At 44.4% G+C, this 18,521-nt stretch overlaps 1 protein-coding gene across 3 annotated transcripts in view; it reads left to right on the top strand.

The window, feature by feature from the left end:
• The first annotated feature begins 2,654 nt into the window (after positions 1 to 2,654).
• Positions 2,655 to 18,521, top strand: part of KIF5A (kinesin family member 5A) — a 31,841-nt gene continuing 15,974 nt past the window's right edge. For 2 of the 3 annotated variants that reach the window (XM_037127094.2, XM_037127095.2), the window contains exons 1-6: positions 2,744 to 2,960; positions 16,854 to 16,941; positions 17,036 to 17,109; positions 17,530 to 17,634; positions 17,869 to 17,917; positions 18,331 to 18,386. In XM_037127094.2, coding sequence (XP_036982989.1) covers positions 2,832 to 2,960; positions 16,854 to 16,941; positions 17,036 to 17,109; positions 17,530 to 17,634; positions 17,869 to 17,917; positions 18,331 to 18,386 — 501 coding nt within the window. In that variant the 5' untranslated portion in view covers positions 2,744 to 2,831. Of the gene's footprint in view, positions 2,961 to 16,853; positions 16,942 to 17,035; positions 17,110 to 17,529; positions 17,635 to 17,868; positions 17,918 to 18,330; positions 18,387 to 18,521 lie in introns of all 3 variants that reach the window. The other variant, XM_037127093.2, reaches the window with a different exon arrangement.

Raw genomic sequence — 18,521 nt, forward strand, 5'->3', positions numbered from 1 at the left:
GGGTGGGAAGACGCTGACTAGGATTGTGGGATATGTAGTCTTCGCCGGTCGGGGCTTGGGCCTGGGACGACACTAACGTGCCTGGGGAGATATTTCATCCAACCTACTTTCTTTAGTTTTTACATCAAGCCTGTGAAAGAGCTTTTATAATTCCCATTTTTAAGATAAATAAATTAGGATTCCCAGAAGTTAAATGGTTAGATATAAATAACACAACTAGACATGCTGTGGCACAGCAAGCACTCCCAAATAACAAGTAAACTTTAATAAAGGCTTACTGTTGTTAGGAATGACCAAGTTAAGAAATCTCAGTTTAGGGCTGTCATAAATACAGGATGCCTAGTTAAATTTGAATTTCAAATAAGTAACTAATAGGGTTTTTTTGTATAAGTACATCCATATCATATTTGGGACATAATATCACCAAAAAAAATTCCTTTTTTTTAATGTGAAATTCAAATTTAACTGGTTATCTTGTTTTTGTCTTCAAATCTGGCAATCCTATCTCAACTTCATAAACAGGTAAGTGATGGCTCTATGTGTGAACACCCTCTTTGCTCTTAGACACGTCACTGTTTTCAGACTTTTGACAGTTCAATAAAATAAAAACAACAACAAAGCTTTGCGAGAATAGGCATAGTATTGCTACCTTTTCATTTTGCAAAGTATATTAAAAGAAAGAAAGTTACTATTTCCTATTGCCACAATTTAAGAACATATTCTCAGAATAGAAGACAGTCCTTTGACATGTAATAAATCCTGCGTTATGTGTTTGTTTTGCTGGGGCTGCTTACCCATACATTTTGGTCTCCAACCAGTGACCCTCCATGGACTAGTATTTTGAAACTTCTCCACAAACGGATGCCACCCTGGAGCCCCTGAGGGCCTGAGGTGGGAATGTTTCCCAGGTTGTCCCCTATGCTTGCAGGATGCTGCAGAACTTAGAAATGGTGACAGACCAAGTGACTGGAGAAATGCGAATTTTCCTGAATTTGAAACTCATTGTCATTCTATGCATACATAGAATCTATGGCTCCTCCCCAAGCCTCTATCCCTCTTCTCCATAGTCCTATATTGCTTTACCATCCAGTTTCTTACGCTGAACCCTTTTCCTGCGGTTTCCTTAAGATTCAAGGGGGTTAGAGGTATAAGTTCAATTTGGGAAACCACCTTCCCAGTTGGGTTCTGAGTGGTTAGGTTTTGTCTGGCTAGGCCATCATTCTCTGCCCTCCCTTTTTTAAGGTGTTTTTTTTTTTTTATTATTGATATTCCAAAACTGTTGTGTCCATTTTCTCACCACCACTTTCCCCTGCCCCCCCCCTCACTTTCCACCTTCCATCCTTACCCCTTTTGGCTTTGTCCATTCTCCCCTTCTATCATAGTGTCTAACTGACCTTAGACAATTGCTAGGCAAAACCTCCATCCCCTCCTCCCTTCTTCCTTACCCTGCCCCTCCCCTTGGCTTAGGGCCTCAAGTCCTTGCAGTCTAAGTCTGTTGGCCAGCAGAGGCCTGTGATGTGGAGAAAAATCAATCTGGCCAGCTTCTAGATGGTTCTTCTCAGAGGATGCAGCAGAAGTCTGACCTAAGGACACAAGGACAAGAAATCTCCAGGCTTTTTTTTTTTTTTTTTTTTTTTTTTTTTTTTTGCCAGGGAAGGGGGAGAAACAGAAGTAAGGCCTGAGAAGGGGGCTGCCATGTTAGGACTCTATCCAATAATAACTGGGACAGGAAACACACTCACATAAGTACCTAAACCTGCCTAAATCTCAAATGCAGACGTCTGCCCTAGAAGTTCACTGTTAAAGTCCTTCTGGCCTTACCTACCCCGTCATCGCTCCTCCTTCACTGCTTTCTGACTCCCTTTCTCTTGAAAAAGTTACTGCAGCCCACTTTCATCCCAGCTCAACCTGTGAGGCAAAAATGAAAATCTTATCTGCTTTTGAATTCTGATGGCCCAGAATGGGAGTTCGTCTTCCTTCAAACGAAGGCCCTGGCACACACACACACACGTATGTATGTATATATATGTATGTATGTATATAGTGTTAGGGACATAGTAAACTGCGCCTCTGGATGTAGAGAAGGAGGAAATAGCCAAACCTTTGCTGATACTCCTCTCTGAAAAAATGGGACCTGGACAGCCACCTCTATAGGGGCATAGGCAAGCTACCCTTAAAGGGTGAGTGGGTTGGGAATCTATGAGAGGGGAGTGTGGAGAGGGAATGAGAAGTATGCTTCCATTTTGGAGAGAGGATTGTGATAGCGGCGGATTCCCTGGAGTATAAAGTGGGTGGAAGTGCTGGTGATTTTCTTCCCCAGACTACAGGCCCATCGCGGACCCCTTTTTCCTCCCAGAGGGGTGGAGTCTTTAAGGAGGGACCGACAAGTCTGGGATGCGGGTGATCGGGGGTGGGATGCACTGAGTGCCTTGGATAGGGAAGGGGTGAAGGCAAGGTTATCTTCCAGAGTTAGATGTGGGGAGAAGAGGCAAGGAGGGAGGGAAGGTGCTTCCATTCAATGGTGGATGGCGAGTGGCTGGCCCCAGGCGAGGGAAGCCCCGCCCCGCTCCTCGGTCGCCGCCCCGCCCAGGCCCGCAGCGCAAGGGGCGGAGAGGTAGAGCGCCGGGAGAGCACCCGACTCCTAGGTCTCCCGCATCCCGCTGCCGCAGGAGAGAAGAAGCTTGCCCCGGCCCTGCTCTCCAGCCTTCATCCGGTCGCCCACAGAGACCGAGCACTTGGCCTCCGTCTTGGCCTCCGCTGAGCTCCCGCCTTCGTTGCACGCACCACTTCTGCTGTCCAAGAAGTGCCCCAGCCCTACGCCGGCGACCACAATGACGGAGACCAACAACGAATGCAGCATCAAGGTGCTCTGCCGATTTCGGCCCCTGAACCAGGCCGAGGTTCTGCGGGGAGACAAGTTCATCCCCATTTTCCAAGGGGACGACAGCGTCGTTATTGGGGTGAGTGCCGCTCCAGAAGGGAATTTCCGAGAGAGGGCAGGGGGTTGAATCCTACCCCTCACAGAGCCTTATCCCCTGCCTGTCACTCTGTGCCTCCTCCCCGCCGTTCAACCTCCATCCTTTTCACAGCATCCCGTTTTCTCTCCTGCACTAGGATGGCTGGGTGTGGTCTGGCCAGGCCCGAGGCCAAGTCTCCGCAGAGTGGGAGAGGGCTACTTCCCCGAGATCAGGTCGCGCAACTCCCCTTTACTGCCCTCTGCAGCGTCCCCACCCCTTACAGCTAGTCCCGTGTTTTTCTCATGTTTTCTCTCTCCCCTAGAGAAAGCACATCTTCCCTTTGTTATTGGCTCACATCTCTACCCCCACCTCCCAGGAAGGGAGGGGTAAGACTAGTGGCTGGGCTAGATCTGAGATGGACAGTGCAGGGTCTCTGTGGAGATACAAGAGAGAATGGGCTCTAAAACCAAGCCCTCCATCTCCCTCTGATATAGTTGCAGCCTGGACTTGGAGGGAGGGCACAGGTCTGACGAAGGGTTTTCTGAGAAAGAAATACACTGATGCCACACCTAGTTATGGGGGGAGCTTCTGGGATCCGAAGGAAATGTCCGCCTTTCCCCTCCCAAGTGTAGTAGGAAGAGGATTTCAAACCCACCCAATTCCCCCTAACAACAACAACAAAAAATAATCAAACCCTAAGATCCCAACAAGTACTTGCTTATTCATCCTTTCTCTTGATGATCCAATAAAAGTAGCAAACCACCTCCAGCTCATGATGACAGTCCCTGCCCGTGGAGTAGATCTTATGAAGGAGAACTAATGTTTACTAATACGTGCCTGTTACTCTACATATGTAATCCTCAAAACAACCCTCTGAAGTAGGTATTGATATTAATAGCCATTTTACAGATGAGGAAACTGAGGCCCAAAGAAGTTGAATGACTTTCTCAAGGTCACACTGTGAATTCATGGATGTGAACCTAAGTCTGTGAATCCAAAGCTCATGTCTTTTCCTCTGTGTCACATTGCCTCCACAGATTTCTGTCCTTGATCTGCGATGGCCCAAAGGGGATTCCTAGGGGAACACCTCACCCACCCCTCCTTTCCTGGGTTGGTAGGGGTTGTCAAGTTAAGGGATGAAAGGATTGGGGTAGATGGAGTCCATAGGGCTTGAGGGGTGCTGGGCCAGGAAACTAGCCAGTTTGAGAAGGGAGGAGCACATATAAGGACAGCCTTCAAGGTCAGGAGCACTTCTTCAGTATCTCTGACACACCGTGCGTGGCATAAGGCATGCTTGTTAAAGGACTGAAGGAAAGAAGGGGCGGCAGCCCGGGCCTTCTGAATCAGTGGGAATGGGTCTTTGAGCAAACATACCTTAGGAAGAGACCTGCTTACATGTCCTGTGCCCAGGAGCCTCAGTCTGTCACCACACTGAGCTCTCTTGACCACACTGTGAACTCAAATGGGTGTTGGCACTGTGGGTGTGCTTATGCATGTGTGTGCCACATTGAGAGGGCTCTGTCTTTCCGCCTTGAGCACCTTGCAGTCTGGTCAGTGGATCATCCCTTGGGGTCTCCTGTCTGAATACTCTGGACAGCAGGCATTACCTACGAGAGTCAGAGTTGAGGTCCCTCTGAGATACAAAAGCTGAGAAACAGGGGGGAGGTGGTTATGGGGGAGCAAATCCACAAAAGGTTTCTACCTTTAAGCCTAGTTTCCTTTGCTATAGGTTTTTCAGGTAAGTCTAAACCAACTCCTTCAGGCTCTCTGGGCTGTTCGACCTGGGTGGTGAGCACGAGGCATGGGGCGATGTTGGGAGGAGTCGTGGTATGGACCTGTCCAATTCGTGCAGCCAAACAGGAGAGACTCAGTGCAAGGTGAGAAAGGAAAAGAGATGAGGAGAGGCCCAGGGTCCCTTGCCAATTCAGATTCTATCTGAGCTTCATAGCTGGTCCTTACTTTGTTTTGCTGATATTTATGGGGCTCTACCTTTGTCTTGCTCTTATCGCCCCTTGCCCTAGCCCTTCCTGTCAATCTCTCACTCCAAGATACATGATTGTGGGGGGCCATCTTGTCTCAGGCAGCATCCTTGGAGCCTGTCTTCCCAGCCTTATTATTCATTTGTCATTCAGGAGGATGAGGGCTATAAGATAAGTGATTTTTGAGGAGACCCTTGAGGGTCCCAGCAAGGGAAGGAAGTATCCTACTCCCTTCCTTCTTTCCCCCTCTAGCTCCTTTTGGTGCTCAGTATGTGGGAAACTCTCTGGGGCGTTAATGAAGGAAGCTGCTTCCAGATGTGAGGGAAGAGTGAAAGTGGGAGAGAGCGATCTCTCTGTACCCAGCCCCTGCTCCTTTCTCTAACGGCTGTCTTCTGTGCCTCTGCAGCACCGTGACTGGCTCTGGGCTTCAGGCTCCCTCATTTTCACGGGCTTTTTCTGCTTGGCAAAGGGTAGGAGAATAAACCGGAGGGACGGCTCTGGGAGCCTTATCCTCCCCTCACTCCCCTGGCTTGTCCCAAGAATCTGAGGGGTGGGGCTTAGCCAAAGTAATGGCTTGAGTCTTAGTAGAACGTTCCTAGACAGGTCACTGCCTGTGTGTTCTGTGTATTGTTTGGCTCTTCGTGTCACTCAGAATCCAGCGTAACTTTTTCACCAGACCTATTTAAGCATCTCTCTTAAATGTAGGAAGGGTGACAGGAAAGACACACACACACACACACACACACACACACACACTCAGTTTCTTCCTCTTTCTCTTCTGTCTTTTTCTCCCCCCTTCTGTCTGTTCCTCCCTCTGTCCCTCGTTCCCTTCTTCATCCAAGTATCCACTAAATTTTACCTCCTTCGGGTCTCCCAGTGGTTAATTGGGTTCTTAAGGAGGCAAAACCCCAGAACCATCCAGTACCTCAAGCTAGGTTGTGACCTGCAGGATCATTGGAGCAGAGTCAGTATTGTTTGGAGTAGCCAGGAGTTCCTGTGATATCTGAAGTTAGGGAACAAGCAGTTCTCCCCTTAGCTTTGGGGGAGGCTCATAAAGGAAAATGGAGAGGGGAGGTAATGTTCACTGTGGCCAGTATCTCTTCAGCATTACCATGGCAACAATCCCCAGGGGTGTCACCATGGAGATCAGGTCTGGGGATGGCAAGTTCAGCTTATACAAAGCACTTTACTGAGGGTTGAAAGGTTGGTCGTCTTTGGACCCCAGGCTGTTGTAGGCTGTTCCATCAGCTTTAGTCAGTCCACAAAATGGAAAACTACAGAAAGGTGCTGGGAGACACAAAAGGACGAGGAGACAAGCAGGAGGCTGGGAGTAGGGCTGAAAGACAGCAGCGAGTCAGCGAGTCCTGGGCTTCGAGACTGCAGAGAGGCTCTCTGAGGAAGGCCGTGAGGAGCTATTGCACTGCTGTCAGTGGGGGAGAGAGTGGGTCTCAGGAAGGAGGAGGAGGGTCTCCCTGAGTGTGTCTAATGTCTCAAGTCTTCCTCTCTGACATTGTACCAGCTCATGGGACTTTGGATTACTGGAGGTAGAGATGGTGAGGGAGGTGCCCCGGAGAGAACTGGAGGTGGCTGAAAGAACCGCAAACTTCTAAAGATAAGGCTGTGATTGGAAAAAGGGAGGGACAAAGAGCTTTCTTTCTGCCGGGAACACTAGGAGAAATGTCCAAGTGGTCAGGGAGGGCTTCGTGGGGGCGGGTAAGGGAACGCCACGATTAGGATCTGACACAGTGTTGGCTTCGGGTCACTTTGTGAGTCCGGAATCAGCTTGCTTGGGTTCAAAACTGTGCTCTGCCATGTCTCAGCTGTGTGACTGTGGAGAAGCTACCTTGCCTCTCTGAACTTCAGTTTCTGCACCTATAAAGTGAAATAGAAAATGTACCTACCTTTCAGGATGCTGTGAGCTATGCTCTATGCTAAGCTATTTATATGCATTAAATGAGATAATGCATATAAATAGCTTAGCATAGAGACAGGTACATAGTAAACTCGCAATAAGAGTAAGATGTTATTAGTATTTTATACATACCATCTTCCTGCAAATTAGCCTTTGACACAATTAGGAAGTGGTTACCATTTTCCCCTTTTACTGCTTGTTTCATCCAAACATCCAGGTCCGTAGTATCTCCTTGCTCTTTTCCTCCATCAATATCTGTTAGACGAATATTTATGAAGACCATCCTATAAACTAAAGATTGCATTTAATGGAATTTAGAAAGAAACTCTGTGCTCAGGAATCTCTTGAACTACAGGGTGGTGCAGGCTTCAGAGTGGTCAGGGCAGAGGTTTGGGAGGGAGCATTAGTCCAGTAAAGATGGTGGCATAGGCAGACATGGCTCACCTCTTCACATAACAACATTAAATTACAACTAACATATAGAACAACCATCACTCAGAACTGTCAGAATTTGAGTTGAATGAAAGTCTGACAGCTACAGAATTAAAGAAACCAACCACATCCATCCAGACTGGTAGGAGAGGCACAGATGCAGAATGGGCTGCCCTCACACCCACACGTGGTAGTTTAAAATTCAGGAGGGATATCTCAGAGCAGGAAGTCCCAGCCCCACACCAGGCCCCCCAGCCAGGGTTCCAGTGCCAGGCCATCCCGACACTTCTGGCTGAAAAAAAAAAAAAAAAAACCCAGCAGGGACTGAGTCGGTGGAAGAAACTGCTGGAGCCCCAAGCAGTTCCTCTTAAAGAACCCGCACATGGACTCGCCTACTCAGACTAACCCCCTCTGAGCCCCAGCACTGGGGTAGCAGCTTAAAAGGCACCAGAGGCATACAGTGAGGAAATGAAGTGTCTGGCATGGAGATAAGCAGAGGCCATTGTGCCTTTTCTAAACCCTTTCCCCACAGAACCAGCAAGCAGGTGCCATATCTGAGACGCCACCAACCTGGCTAACACTGTTTGATCTGCCTTGAAGATCCCTAGAGACTCTAACCCACACAACTTAAAGGCCCACCCAAGCTACTTTTCCATATGAATGGCTGGTCTTGGCTCACGCTTCACAATTTCCCAAATCCTAACAAACAAGCAACATCTGGCTTCAGTGAGCCTCAGGCCGGGCAATAGCAGCAAACAGCCTAGATTCACGATTTGGCTATGTCTGTGAATCTCCACTCTCAGCACAAGTAACAGCCATTTCAGGTATGTCAGACAGGGTGGCCCTGGGAAAATATAGGTGGGGGCTGACCTTGACCTGCAGCACCCAGGAAGCCCCAGGGCCAGTGCACCCAGTGGACAGCTACAGACTGTGTCAGAGCACCCTGCCCCTGCACAGCTGATTCTCCATGGAGGGCGGAGGTTGGTGGTCAGTGGTCACAGCCAGTCCTTGCAGCTGACTGGCTTGGGTAAATCCCCCTCATCGACCCGCCAACAACAACAAAGGCTCAACTATAAGAGGTGGGTGTACTGAGCCTACACAAAGGGTACACCTCAAGTACCCAGCTTGGGTGATAGGGGAGGATGTGCCACTGGACCCCGTAGGACCCCTACTACATGAAGCTACATGAACAAGACACGAAGTCAAGCAGCTTTATCTAATGCATAGAAAAAAACAGAGGGAGACTGCCAAAATGAAGAGACAAAGAAACATGGCCCAAGTGAAAGAACAGATCAAAACTCCAGAAAAAGAGCTAGACACAATGGAGGTAGAACAATCTATCAGATGCACAGTTCGAAACACTGGTTATAAGGATGCTCAAGGACCTCAACAGCATAAGGAAGATTCAGTCAGAAATGAAGGATACACTAATTGAAATGAACAATTTACAGGGAAACAACAGTAGAGTGGATGAAGCTGAGAATCAAATCAATGACTTGGAACATAAGGAAGCAAAAAGCAACCGATCAGAACAACAAGAAGAAAAAAGTGTAAGAGACTGGGTTGTTTTGGTCTGGCAAATTGACTCAGCTGTGTATAGAAAATCTACAGAAGCAAAGTGGTGGGCAGGCGCCAGACCTTCAAACCGAGTTTTCCCGTGGGGATCAGGCCTAGAAAGTGCATTCAGATTGTTATGGCTTGCTCTTGCTAGAACTCCATCACCCTGGTTTAAAACAACAAACGTATTGTCTATCTTCAAGGTAACTTCCAAAACCTGTATGAGTTCTCCCAAGGACAGAGCTAATCAGCTCATCGCCATTCCCCTCTGCATGTTATTTTCATTTTCTTGATTGCACCTAAAAGGTAGACAATAATATTCTATGTGATAGGTGGAATATCTTTCTCTGATATAGGACCCCAGGAAAACAATAAAAGCCTGTCTAGGCAAGGGTTGGAGCGTTCCCCTCTTGAGGGAGTGGCTGAGGCACCCATAGGCACTCTCCCCTTGAGAGAGTAGCTGTGCCGTTCCCTATTTCTCCACAGGATTGTTGTCGCCTGTGCACTCATTCTCACCGTCAGCCACAACAGGTAGACTCTGCTGGACAGGGTCCACCACAAAAAAGAATCCAAAAAAAATTGAGGATAGCATAAGCAGCCTCTGGGACAACTTCAAGAGGTTCAACATTCTCATCATAGAGGTGCCAACAGGAGAAGAGAAAAAGCAAGAAATTGGAAATCCAGTTGAAAAAATAGTGAAAGAAAACTTTCTTAATTTCATGAAGGAAATAGACATGCAAGTCCAGGAAGCACAGAAAGTCTCAAGGTGGATGCAAAGAGGCCCACTCCAAGACACATCATAATTAAAATGCCAAAAGTTAAAGATAAAAAGAGATCTTAAAAACAGCAAGAGGAAGGAAGTTAGTTACCTACAGGGAAGTTCCCATAAGTCTCTTAGTTGATTTCTCAAAAGAAACTTTTCAGTCTAGAAAGGATTGGCAAGAAATATTCAAAGTCATGAAAAGTAGGGACCTACAGTTAAGATTGCTCTACCCAGCAAAGTTATCATTTAGAATAGAACGGCAGATAAAGAGCTTCCCACATAAGAAAAAGCTAAAGGAGTTCATCATCACCAAATCATTATTATATGAAGTGTTAAAGGGACTTATTGAAGAAAAAGAGGAAAATCAAAACTACAAACAATAAAATGACAAAAAATACATATCTGTCAACAATTGAATCTAAAATACAAATTAAGAAAACAAGAAGAAGAGAGACAGAATCATGAACATGGAGACCATTTTGATGGTTTCCAGATGGGAGGGGGCTGGGGGAGAATTGGTGGAGAGGTGAGGGGATTTAAGAAGTACAAATAGTAGGTAGTTACAGAATAGCCATGGGGATGTAAAGTACAGTACAGGAAATGGAGTAGCCAAAGAACTTATACGCATGACCCATGGACATGAACAATGGTGTGGGGACTGCCTGAGGGAGTGGGGAGTGCTGGGTGGAGGGGGGTAAAGGGGAATAATTGGGACAACTGTAATAGTATAATCAATAAAATATAATTTAATTTTTTTGAAGAAATGGCGTTTGCTAACCGTACCTCTCCTCCCTCAAATTCTGACAGGAAACCCCCCAAACATACTACAGTCTATCCAAACTCGGTGTCAATTACTTAGTACGAGATGTGAATAATGGTGATGTGAGGAGTCTACCTCACAGAAAAAGTAGACAACCACTGGTCTAGTTATTCTCATAAAAAGGTCTGATGAAACGAATGTATGCTGTGTATAATCAATAAAAATTAAAAGAAACTTACACTTTAACAGAAACAAAAATCTGAAGATAAAGAAGCAAAGAGCTAGACTTGGAACTTAGGGGCCCAGCTAAGAGTAGGGAAGTGGGAACAGGCCTTCCCAGAACCCTGAAATTATAACCTGTGGCTTTCCCTGCTCATGCGATTATGAAGTGCACCCATTTCTACTTCTTGGATATCTTGTATCTTCCTTTCGTCCCTCTCTGGTCTCTTCCTTCCTCCTCTCCTATGCTGAGGAGAAGGGGTTCCTCAGGCAATAAATGCCTTCAGCACTTGGAGAGCGCCTTCCATTTTAATGTGGAATCCTTTCACTGGGAGTGTTAGAGAGAGACAGAGAATGTGAGAATGAGTGTATACTTGTATGTGGGTGAGTCGGCGCCTTGATTCCCAGAAGGGAAGAAAAAGACGGGGATGCGGGGGGGGGGCCGGGGGGCGCCAAGGTCGGCTTGAGAGTTACAGTCAATCCTCTTTGGCGGCGGGCCTGGTTTGAAAGCAGGAGTAGACCTCGCTGGTGAGGAGGAGGTGAGAGTCTGGGGCTGAGACCCACGTGGTGGTTTGTTTCCACTTCTTGGCCAGAGGATGGAAGGAACATTGAGTTATATTACAGTTTAGGGATCAAGATTCAGTTAAAAAGAAAAGAAAAGAAAGATATTACCACTGAGGAGGAGCATCAGTGCCACTTTAAATCTGTTTATTGTAACACAATGATTTTATTCAATGTAATAAGGATTTTATTCTTTCTAATGAAGTGTAATAACTGTACTGGTATAAAGGATGAAACATTCACAAAGTCCTATGAATAACCCATAAATTCACTCAAACCTTAACAAGAAGGTAGGTTTTTCTTTAATAAGCTTAAACATAATCTGATTATCACACTATTATATCTTAATTGTTGATGAAGTTAAAAACAAAGAAAAGCACAAGGAAGAAACTAAACATCAGTCAAAAGCCCCTTCCCCAAACACTGTTAACAAATGAGTATATTTGTTTCAGTGGGTTTTTGGTCTGTCTACATATATTAATTTTAGTAAGTATCATAAACTAAATACTGTTTTATAATCTGTTTTTAGTAACAAAATATGACTATCTGACTACCAAATGTTTTAAATAATTTTATTTTTGGAATGTTTAATTTTTTAATGTCTCACATGCCCATGTGACAAATTCAAGTGCTATGAAACAGCATAGAACGAAAAGGAAGCCTGCCTCCTACCTCTCTGTCCTAGCCACTGGTTTTTGTGGACCCTCCTAAAAGTGTACTATATGTTTATGGGCAAAGACATATACAAATGCATATGCTTTTTTAAACACAAAGGGTTGCATACTATACATACTGTTCTGTACCTTGCTTTTTCCCCCTTAACCATGAGTCTCCTAGATCCTATTATACCAGCACATAAAGAACAATCTCGTATTTTCAGACCACCTTTTCGCAACTGTGCAATTTGCTGTAGGGCTATGCCGTTGATGAACCTGGTTATCCTAATGGGTTGTCCTAATCATTTACTATTACAAACACTTAAATGAACTTGTATGTGTAATTCTTGCATATGTACAGCATTTCCTTTTTTAAATTTATTTTTTATTTATTGATTTTTAGAGACAGGTAGAAATACCAATTTGTTGTTCCACTTATGCATTCATTGGTTGATTCTTTTTTAAGGTTTTATTGATTTACTTTTAAAGAGAAGGGAAGGGAATGAGAAAGAGAGGGAGAGAAACATCAGTGTTTGAGAGATACATGGATTGGTTGCCTCTTGCACCTGGGACCCGGCCTACAACCCAGGCATGTGCCTTGACTGGGAATCAAACTGGTGACCTTTTGGTTCACAGGCCAGTGCTCAGTCCACTGAGCCATATCAGCCAGGGCTCATTGATTGATTCTGTATGCGTCCTGACCAGGGATCGAACCCACAACCTTGATGTATTGGGACAATGCTCTAACCAACGGAGCTGCCCAGCCAGGGTCTGTACAGTATTTCTGTAGGATAAATTTTTGGAAGTGTAGGTTATAACCTATATGCATTTAAAAATTTAAGAGTGAGCCCTGGGCCGGTGGCTCAGTTGGTTGGAGTGCCATCCCGTACACCAGAAAGGTGCAGGTCCCCTCCCTGTCAGGACACATACTTAAGTTGCAGGTTCAATCCCCAGTTGAGGCATGTACAGGAGGCAACCAATCAATATCTCTTTCTTTCCCTCTCTCTCCCTTCCTCTAAATTGATAAACATATTCTCTGGTGAGGATTAAAATAAATGTTTAACAGTTAGTTCCAAATTGCCTTTTATTGAGTTGGCCCAATTTACATATGCCCTCACCAATGCAGTGCATTATCAAGCTATTTTATTTTGACCACTTTGATAGGTTCAAATTGTATTTCATAGTCTTGATGTGCATTTATCTTACTAACAATGAGGTTGTGCATCCATTCATATTTTAAGAGCCATCATAACATTATTTTATATTTCATGATAGCACTTACTCAGGTTTCTATACAGTGAGGACAGTTACACAAACAGCTGGATGAATTTTATAACATATTATGACGTTCATGTCACCATTACCCAGATTGAGATCTAGAGCATTTCTGTCACCCCTGAGAAGTTCCCTTGCGCCTCCTTCCTGTCAGTGCCACTCCCAGGCAGCCACTGTGTCGACTCCTATCACTATAGATAAGTTTCATCCATTCTTGAATTTCATGTAAAGGGAATACTACAGTATGTGTTCTTTGTGTTTGAGTTCTTTCACTCAATTTTGAGTGAATTTTTTTCATGCATTTTTGAGATTTATTGATGTTCTAGTATGACATCATTTTACATAGCAGAAAGGAATAAAATATATGTACACACCATAATTCCATCACTTTTTAATGTAAACCAGTCTCCTAAATGTTACTCTGAGTTGTTTTAAATTTCTGGTGGTTGCAATCCGGGTGATAGTAAACATCCTTGTAGCTAAGTATTTGCTACAAATATATTTGGGTCAATGGATACACACAATTCAAGGCTTTGATTATGTATTTTTGATTTGCACCCATAAAATTCGCTTGGGTGTACTGTCCTACCAGAAAAGAGTGAGTGAGGATGCTCATTTCAAGGAAATTATATGTCCTTGAACCCTCAGCTGCACTGTGTATAACAATGGAGTTTTTGTTTTGATAGGTGAATACTGATGTTGCCATTATATTTTCCTTTTTTGGAAATGTTGGACATTTTTATGTTTAATGAACAATTTGTATTTTTCTTCTGTTGTTAGTAGCTAGTTCTTGTTCATTTTTTATGTTTAGTTTTGTGTTTTTCTTCCTAATTAATGAGAACTTTTTATATAGTAAGAATATTAATGTCTTGTCCTGATGGGTGGCTCAGTTGGTGGAAGCGCAGTCCCATCCACCAGAAGTCTGCAGGTTTGATCCCCAGTCGGGGGGCATATAAGGCGGCAAGCAATCGATGTTTCCCATGTCAGCGTGTGTGTGTGTCTCTCTCTGCCCCTCTTCTCTCTCTAAAAGATCAGTAAAAACAGATCCTCAGGTGAGGATTTTTTAAAAAGAAAATTAATGTTGTTGTTTTAAAAACTTGAAATTTTCTTATTTAAAAATTTTGTATTTTTTTTGAAAAGTTTAAAATCTAAATCCAAAAGAATAGAAATCTAAAAATCTCATTCTCCAAGGATATTCTTTGTTAACATGTTTTTCTATGCAAGATACAGAAAATATACTTTTTTTTAACAGAAATGGAATAATTGTTTACACATTTTTTACACTGATACTATTTTTAAAACCACCTTTTAGCTTAATATACCTTGTCAATTGAGCGCGGGCCTGCGAACCAGACAATCGCGGTTCGATTCCCAGTCAGGGCACATGCCAGGGTTGCAGGCAGGTTCCCTGCAGGCCAGTTCCCAGCAGGGGGACGCACAAAAGGCAACCATACATTGATGTTTCTCTCCCTCTCTTCTTCCCTTCCCCTCTAAAGATAAATAAATAAAATCTTAAAATATATATATATATATATATATACACCTTGTCATGTAATTACATCTATCCATACATGTTTTTATCCTTACTCAAGGACATTTTTTATTGCTTTTAGAGAGAGAAACATCGAGGTGAGAGAGAGAAACATCAATTAGTTGCCTCCTGTATGTGACTGGACCTGGGATTGAACCCTCAGCCTAGGCATGTGCCCTGACCTGGAATCAAACTGGGAACCCTTAGGTTACTGGATGGTGCTCCAACCAACTGAGCCACACCAACCAGGGCATAACATCATCTACATATTTTTAATTTAAAAGCAATATGTTGTCATTGTAAAACATTTAAATATCACAGGAAAAATGTAGTAAGTATAAATCCCTGTCATTCTGCTCTCCGGTGATATTCACCATGAGCAGTTCTTTGTATAGTCTTTCATATCATTTTTCTGAGGTCTTCTATCCATACGTATTATATACATTGTTTTTAAAATATAATCACAATATATACATTGTTTTTATGTTTTTACCTGACAGTCCATCTCGGACATGTCAATATATGTGAACTAACCTGGCTTATTTTAAGGGGGTAGAATACAGGGGTGTCAAAACCAAGGTCTTGATGGATGTTTGAATTGTTTCTAGTTTTTCTTGAGTACACACCTCTTTGGTGAACATCTTTCAGTGCTTTAGCAAGTGTTGTAAAATGAATACCTAGCACTGGAGTTGTTGGTGCAAAGTACAAAAGGCATGGACATTTAAATTTTAATGGAACTGTCCTCTAGAAAGGCGCTATCCATGCACAGTAGTCCCTTCACTGCAGAGCGCGCCTTCACGGCCTCTTTCTCTTGGCAGATTCTGGTTGGGGCCCCACAGCCTTTCACCAGAGAGACTAGTTAACTATTCCAGGTAGATTTTTATGGTAAACCAGACTTTTCTAATCTTTTTAATATTAGAAAATAATATGTATTTTCCTTTAGGCAAAGAAGTAAAAAGAAGGAAACCAGATAATGTACTATTGCTTCACCCTCTTTGTCCTTACAATTTTTAAAAATATATTAAACATGGTTTTAAAATGACAACAATCTAGAATAGAGAATGAAAAATGAGAGCCTTCTGTCTTTCAGTTTCCGTCCCCAAAATAACCACTGTTCATACTTTTGTGTCATTTCTTCTAGAAAAAAATTCTATGTATAGATGCACAACCCCAGCTCTAGCCCAGTTGTATGACTTTCCTTAATTATTTAAAACATGTCCCCCAAACTCTGGTGCCCGTAGATGTAGCGGCTTGCACTTCATTCAGTTGGGTAAAGATGGACTTTGTAGTCAAACAATTTGACGACTAAGATATAGTCTCTTGATACTGAATGGCAGGAAAACACAACTCAGAAATTTGTCATGTGATGGAGAACAAGCATGGTCTCATTTAATGTCACCAGAGATCTTCCCTTTGGTATGATTAGATATCAAATATAGTCTTTGTTTGACTCACTGGGTTGTAAATATTTTGTATCCTTAACATTCTTTTATTTTATTTTATTTTTATTTTTATTTAATTATTTTTCAAGTACAGTTTTCTGTCTTTTATTCCCATCCCAGCCCACCCCTCCCCCCCATATCCTTAACATTCTTATCAGCACACACGATTTATACCATGCTACCTGAGTTAAGCAAAGTACTTGTAGGTCTGAGAGACTTGCTTTACATTCCTTAAAGGGAGACCCATATTTATGATTTTATGTAATCCTTTCTAAAAGGAGCTTGTTTCCATAATAGCTCAGCAGCTCAGTATATGTATATTTCATTACACAATAGGGAACATTTTCTCATATATACATATGTATATCCCTAACTTAGCATCTTTCACTTAAAACATCTTGAAAGTCCTTCCATATGAGGACATAATGGATCTATAGAGGAAGATAGTTTTTAACTCGGGGTAGATCTTTAAAGTTAATGAATTGTTCCGCACTTTTCATAGCCTGTGGCCAGCCCTGTTGTTATCCCACTGGTTTCCAAGGGCAGGGGGTCCGGGGTATTGGAACACCAAACCATCACACCCAGCCTGAGTTCCCCTCACACAGTCTCACTGTGTAACATTCCTCAATGGCACAACTCTTGGTGTCAACACTAAATTTTGTTTTTCTCTCTCTAGTTTCCCTCCCCCCAGTCACCATCCATGCACGTGGGTGGCTGAAGAACGAATGCCTCCTCAGGCTGCTGGATGAGGTCTCATTATTTCTTCTCCCTTGCACCCTGCCTGCTGATGTTTTCTATTTCCACTCCAGGGGAAGCCATATGTCTTTGACCGTGTGTTCCCCCCAAACACGACTCAGGAGCAAGTTTACCATGCATGTGCCATGCAGATTGTCAAAGGTAATGGCTGCAGTTCTTGAATGTATTTGTTCGGGCTCCCTATTCCCTACCCCAGTTCTTTCCACCAGTGTTCTTTCTCCACCATTTCTTCCAGACGTCCTTGCTGGCTACAATGGCACCATATTTGCTTATGGACAGACATCCTCAGGGAAAACACATACCATGGAGGTGAGGGCTCTGACTTCCATGGAGGGTGAGAGGCTGGGAGTGTTCATGGGAGACAGGAAATCCCAGTGAGGGAAGGGCTGGGAATCAAGGGCTGCCTGGTGCAGAGGTAGCTGGATCCAAGGATGAACTGAGGGGCAACAATCTGATGCAAATTTAATGCAGTCCCTTCAGCCTGCTGTAGTTTACCCTGCTTTCCACTGCTCCAGTTTTCTTCTTTTGATCTGGAAAAGCAACAGCAATAAAAGTTCAAAGGGCCACTTGGTTCTGCCCTCCTTCCAAGAAAAGTGAGACAAGGCAGTGACCATCTCCCAGCGTAGGATGGCTCCCATCGACTCTCACCTTTGTTCTCATCTGCGTTCCTCTGAGTTGTCTCATTCTGCCTGAGCTCCAGTCTTATTCTGGAATGTCCTTACTCCCCAGGGGAAGCTGCACGACCCCCAGCTGATGGGAATCATTCCTCGAATTGCCCGAGATATCTTCAACCACATCTACTCCATGGACGAGAACCTTGAGTTCCACATCAAGGTGATCAGGGCATGGCCCTGGGTGCCCTCAGATGGGGACTGGGTGGGGAAGATCTAACATGAACTCACTGAGAGCCTGGCACCTCAACTTACTCTCCCCTCTGGTACCTCAGTCCTTCTCCCCTAAGATACTTTCGTTCCCCTCCTGCTGCCACTGTGGGAGCAGGTCACATTAGCTTGAGATTCCTTAAGAGAGGCCTTCTTTACTTCATACTCCTCCTTTCTCCCTAACCAGGTTTCCTACTTTGAGATTTACCTGGACAAAATTCGTGACCTTCTGGATGGTGAGTGGGCGTGTAAGGAGGGCAAGGAAAAGAAAGATCACATGGCTCTTGGGTTTAGGTACTGTTTGGCAAGAGAAGCGGAGGGCACACGAGGGCACACACACCCATACTTGTGTCCCTTGCCTCCAGTCACCAAGATTTTAAAAAACCAAGAGGGTCAAGGGAGGAATTTAGATGCACAGGCCTATCTATAAATAGCCTGAGGTGGGCTGGACCCCTGGAGCTGTGATCCTGGAGAAGGAGAAACTGCAGGGAGTTTAGGCTTCACAGGGGAGTCTTCTTCCCTTTTGTACATAGAAGAAACCAGCATCTAGAAAAAAATTCTATGTATAGATGTGGGCTGCAGGGTGCAGGAGTTGGAGGGGTGGGGAAGTGGAAGTGATGGCCTTCCTCACCTGTGTTGTCTGATTCAGTGACCAAGACGAATCTGTCTGTGCATGAGGACAAGAATCGGGTGCCATTTGTCAAGGTGAGAGAGAACAGGGGCACCCAGGGTATTCTGAGTGTGGGTGTGGGAGAAGGGAGAACCGTGACCCAGAAGTGGGAGGGTGTGTCTCCTGGAGGGGTGAGATGTGCCAAGGGGCTGGGGAGAGTCTGGGCCTTG

This window comes from Artibeus jamaicensis, unplaced genomic scaffold (assembly GCF_021234435.1).
Source record: "Artibeus jamaicensis isolate MK-2021 breed Jamaican fruit bat unplaced genomic scaffold, CSHL_Jam_final contig_233, whole genome shotgun sequence".
Lineage (NCBI taxonomy): Eukaryota > Metazoa > Chordata > Mammalia > Chiroptera > Phyllostomidae > Artibeus > Artibeus jamaicensis.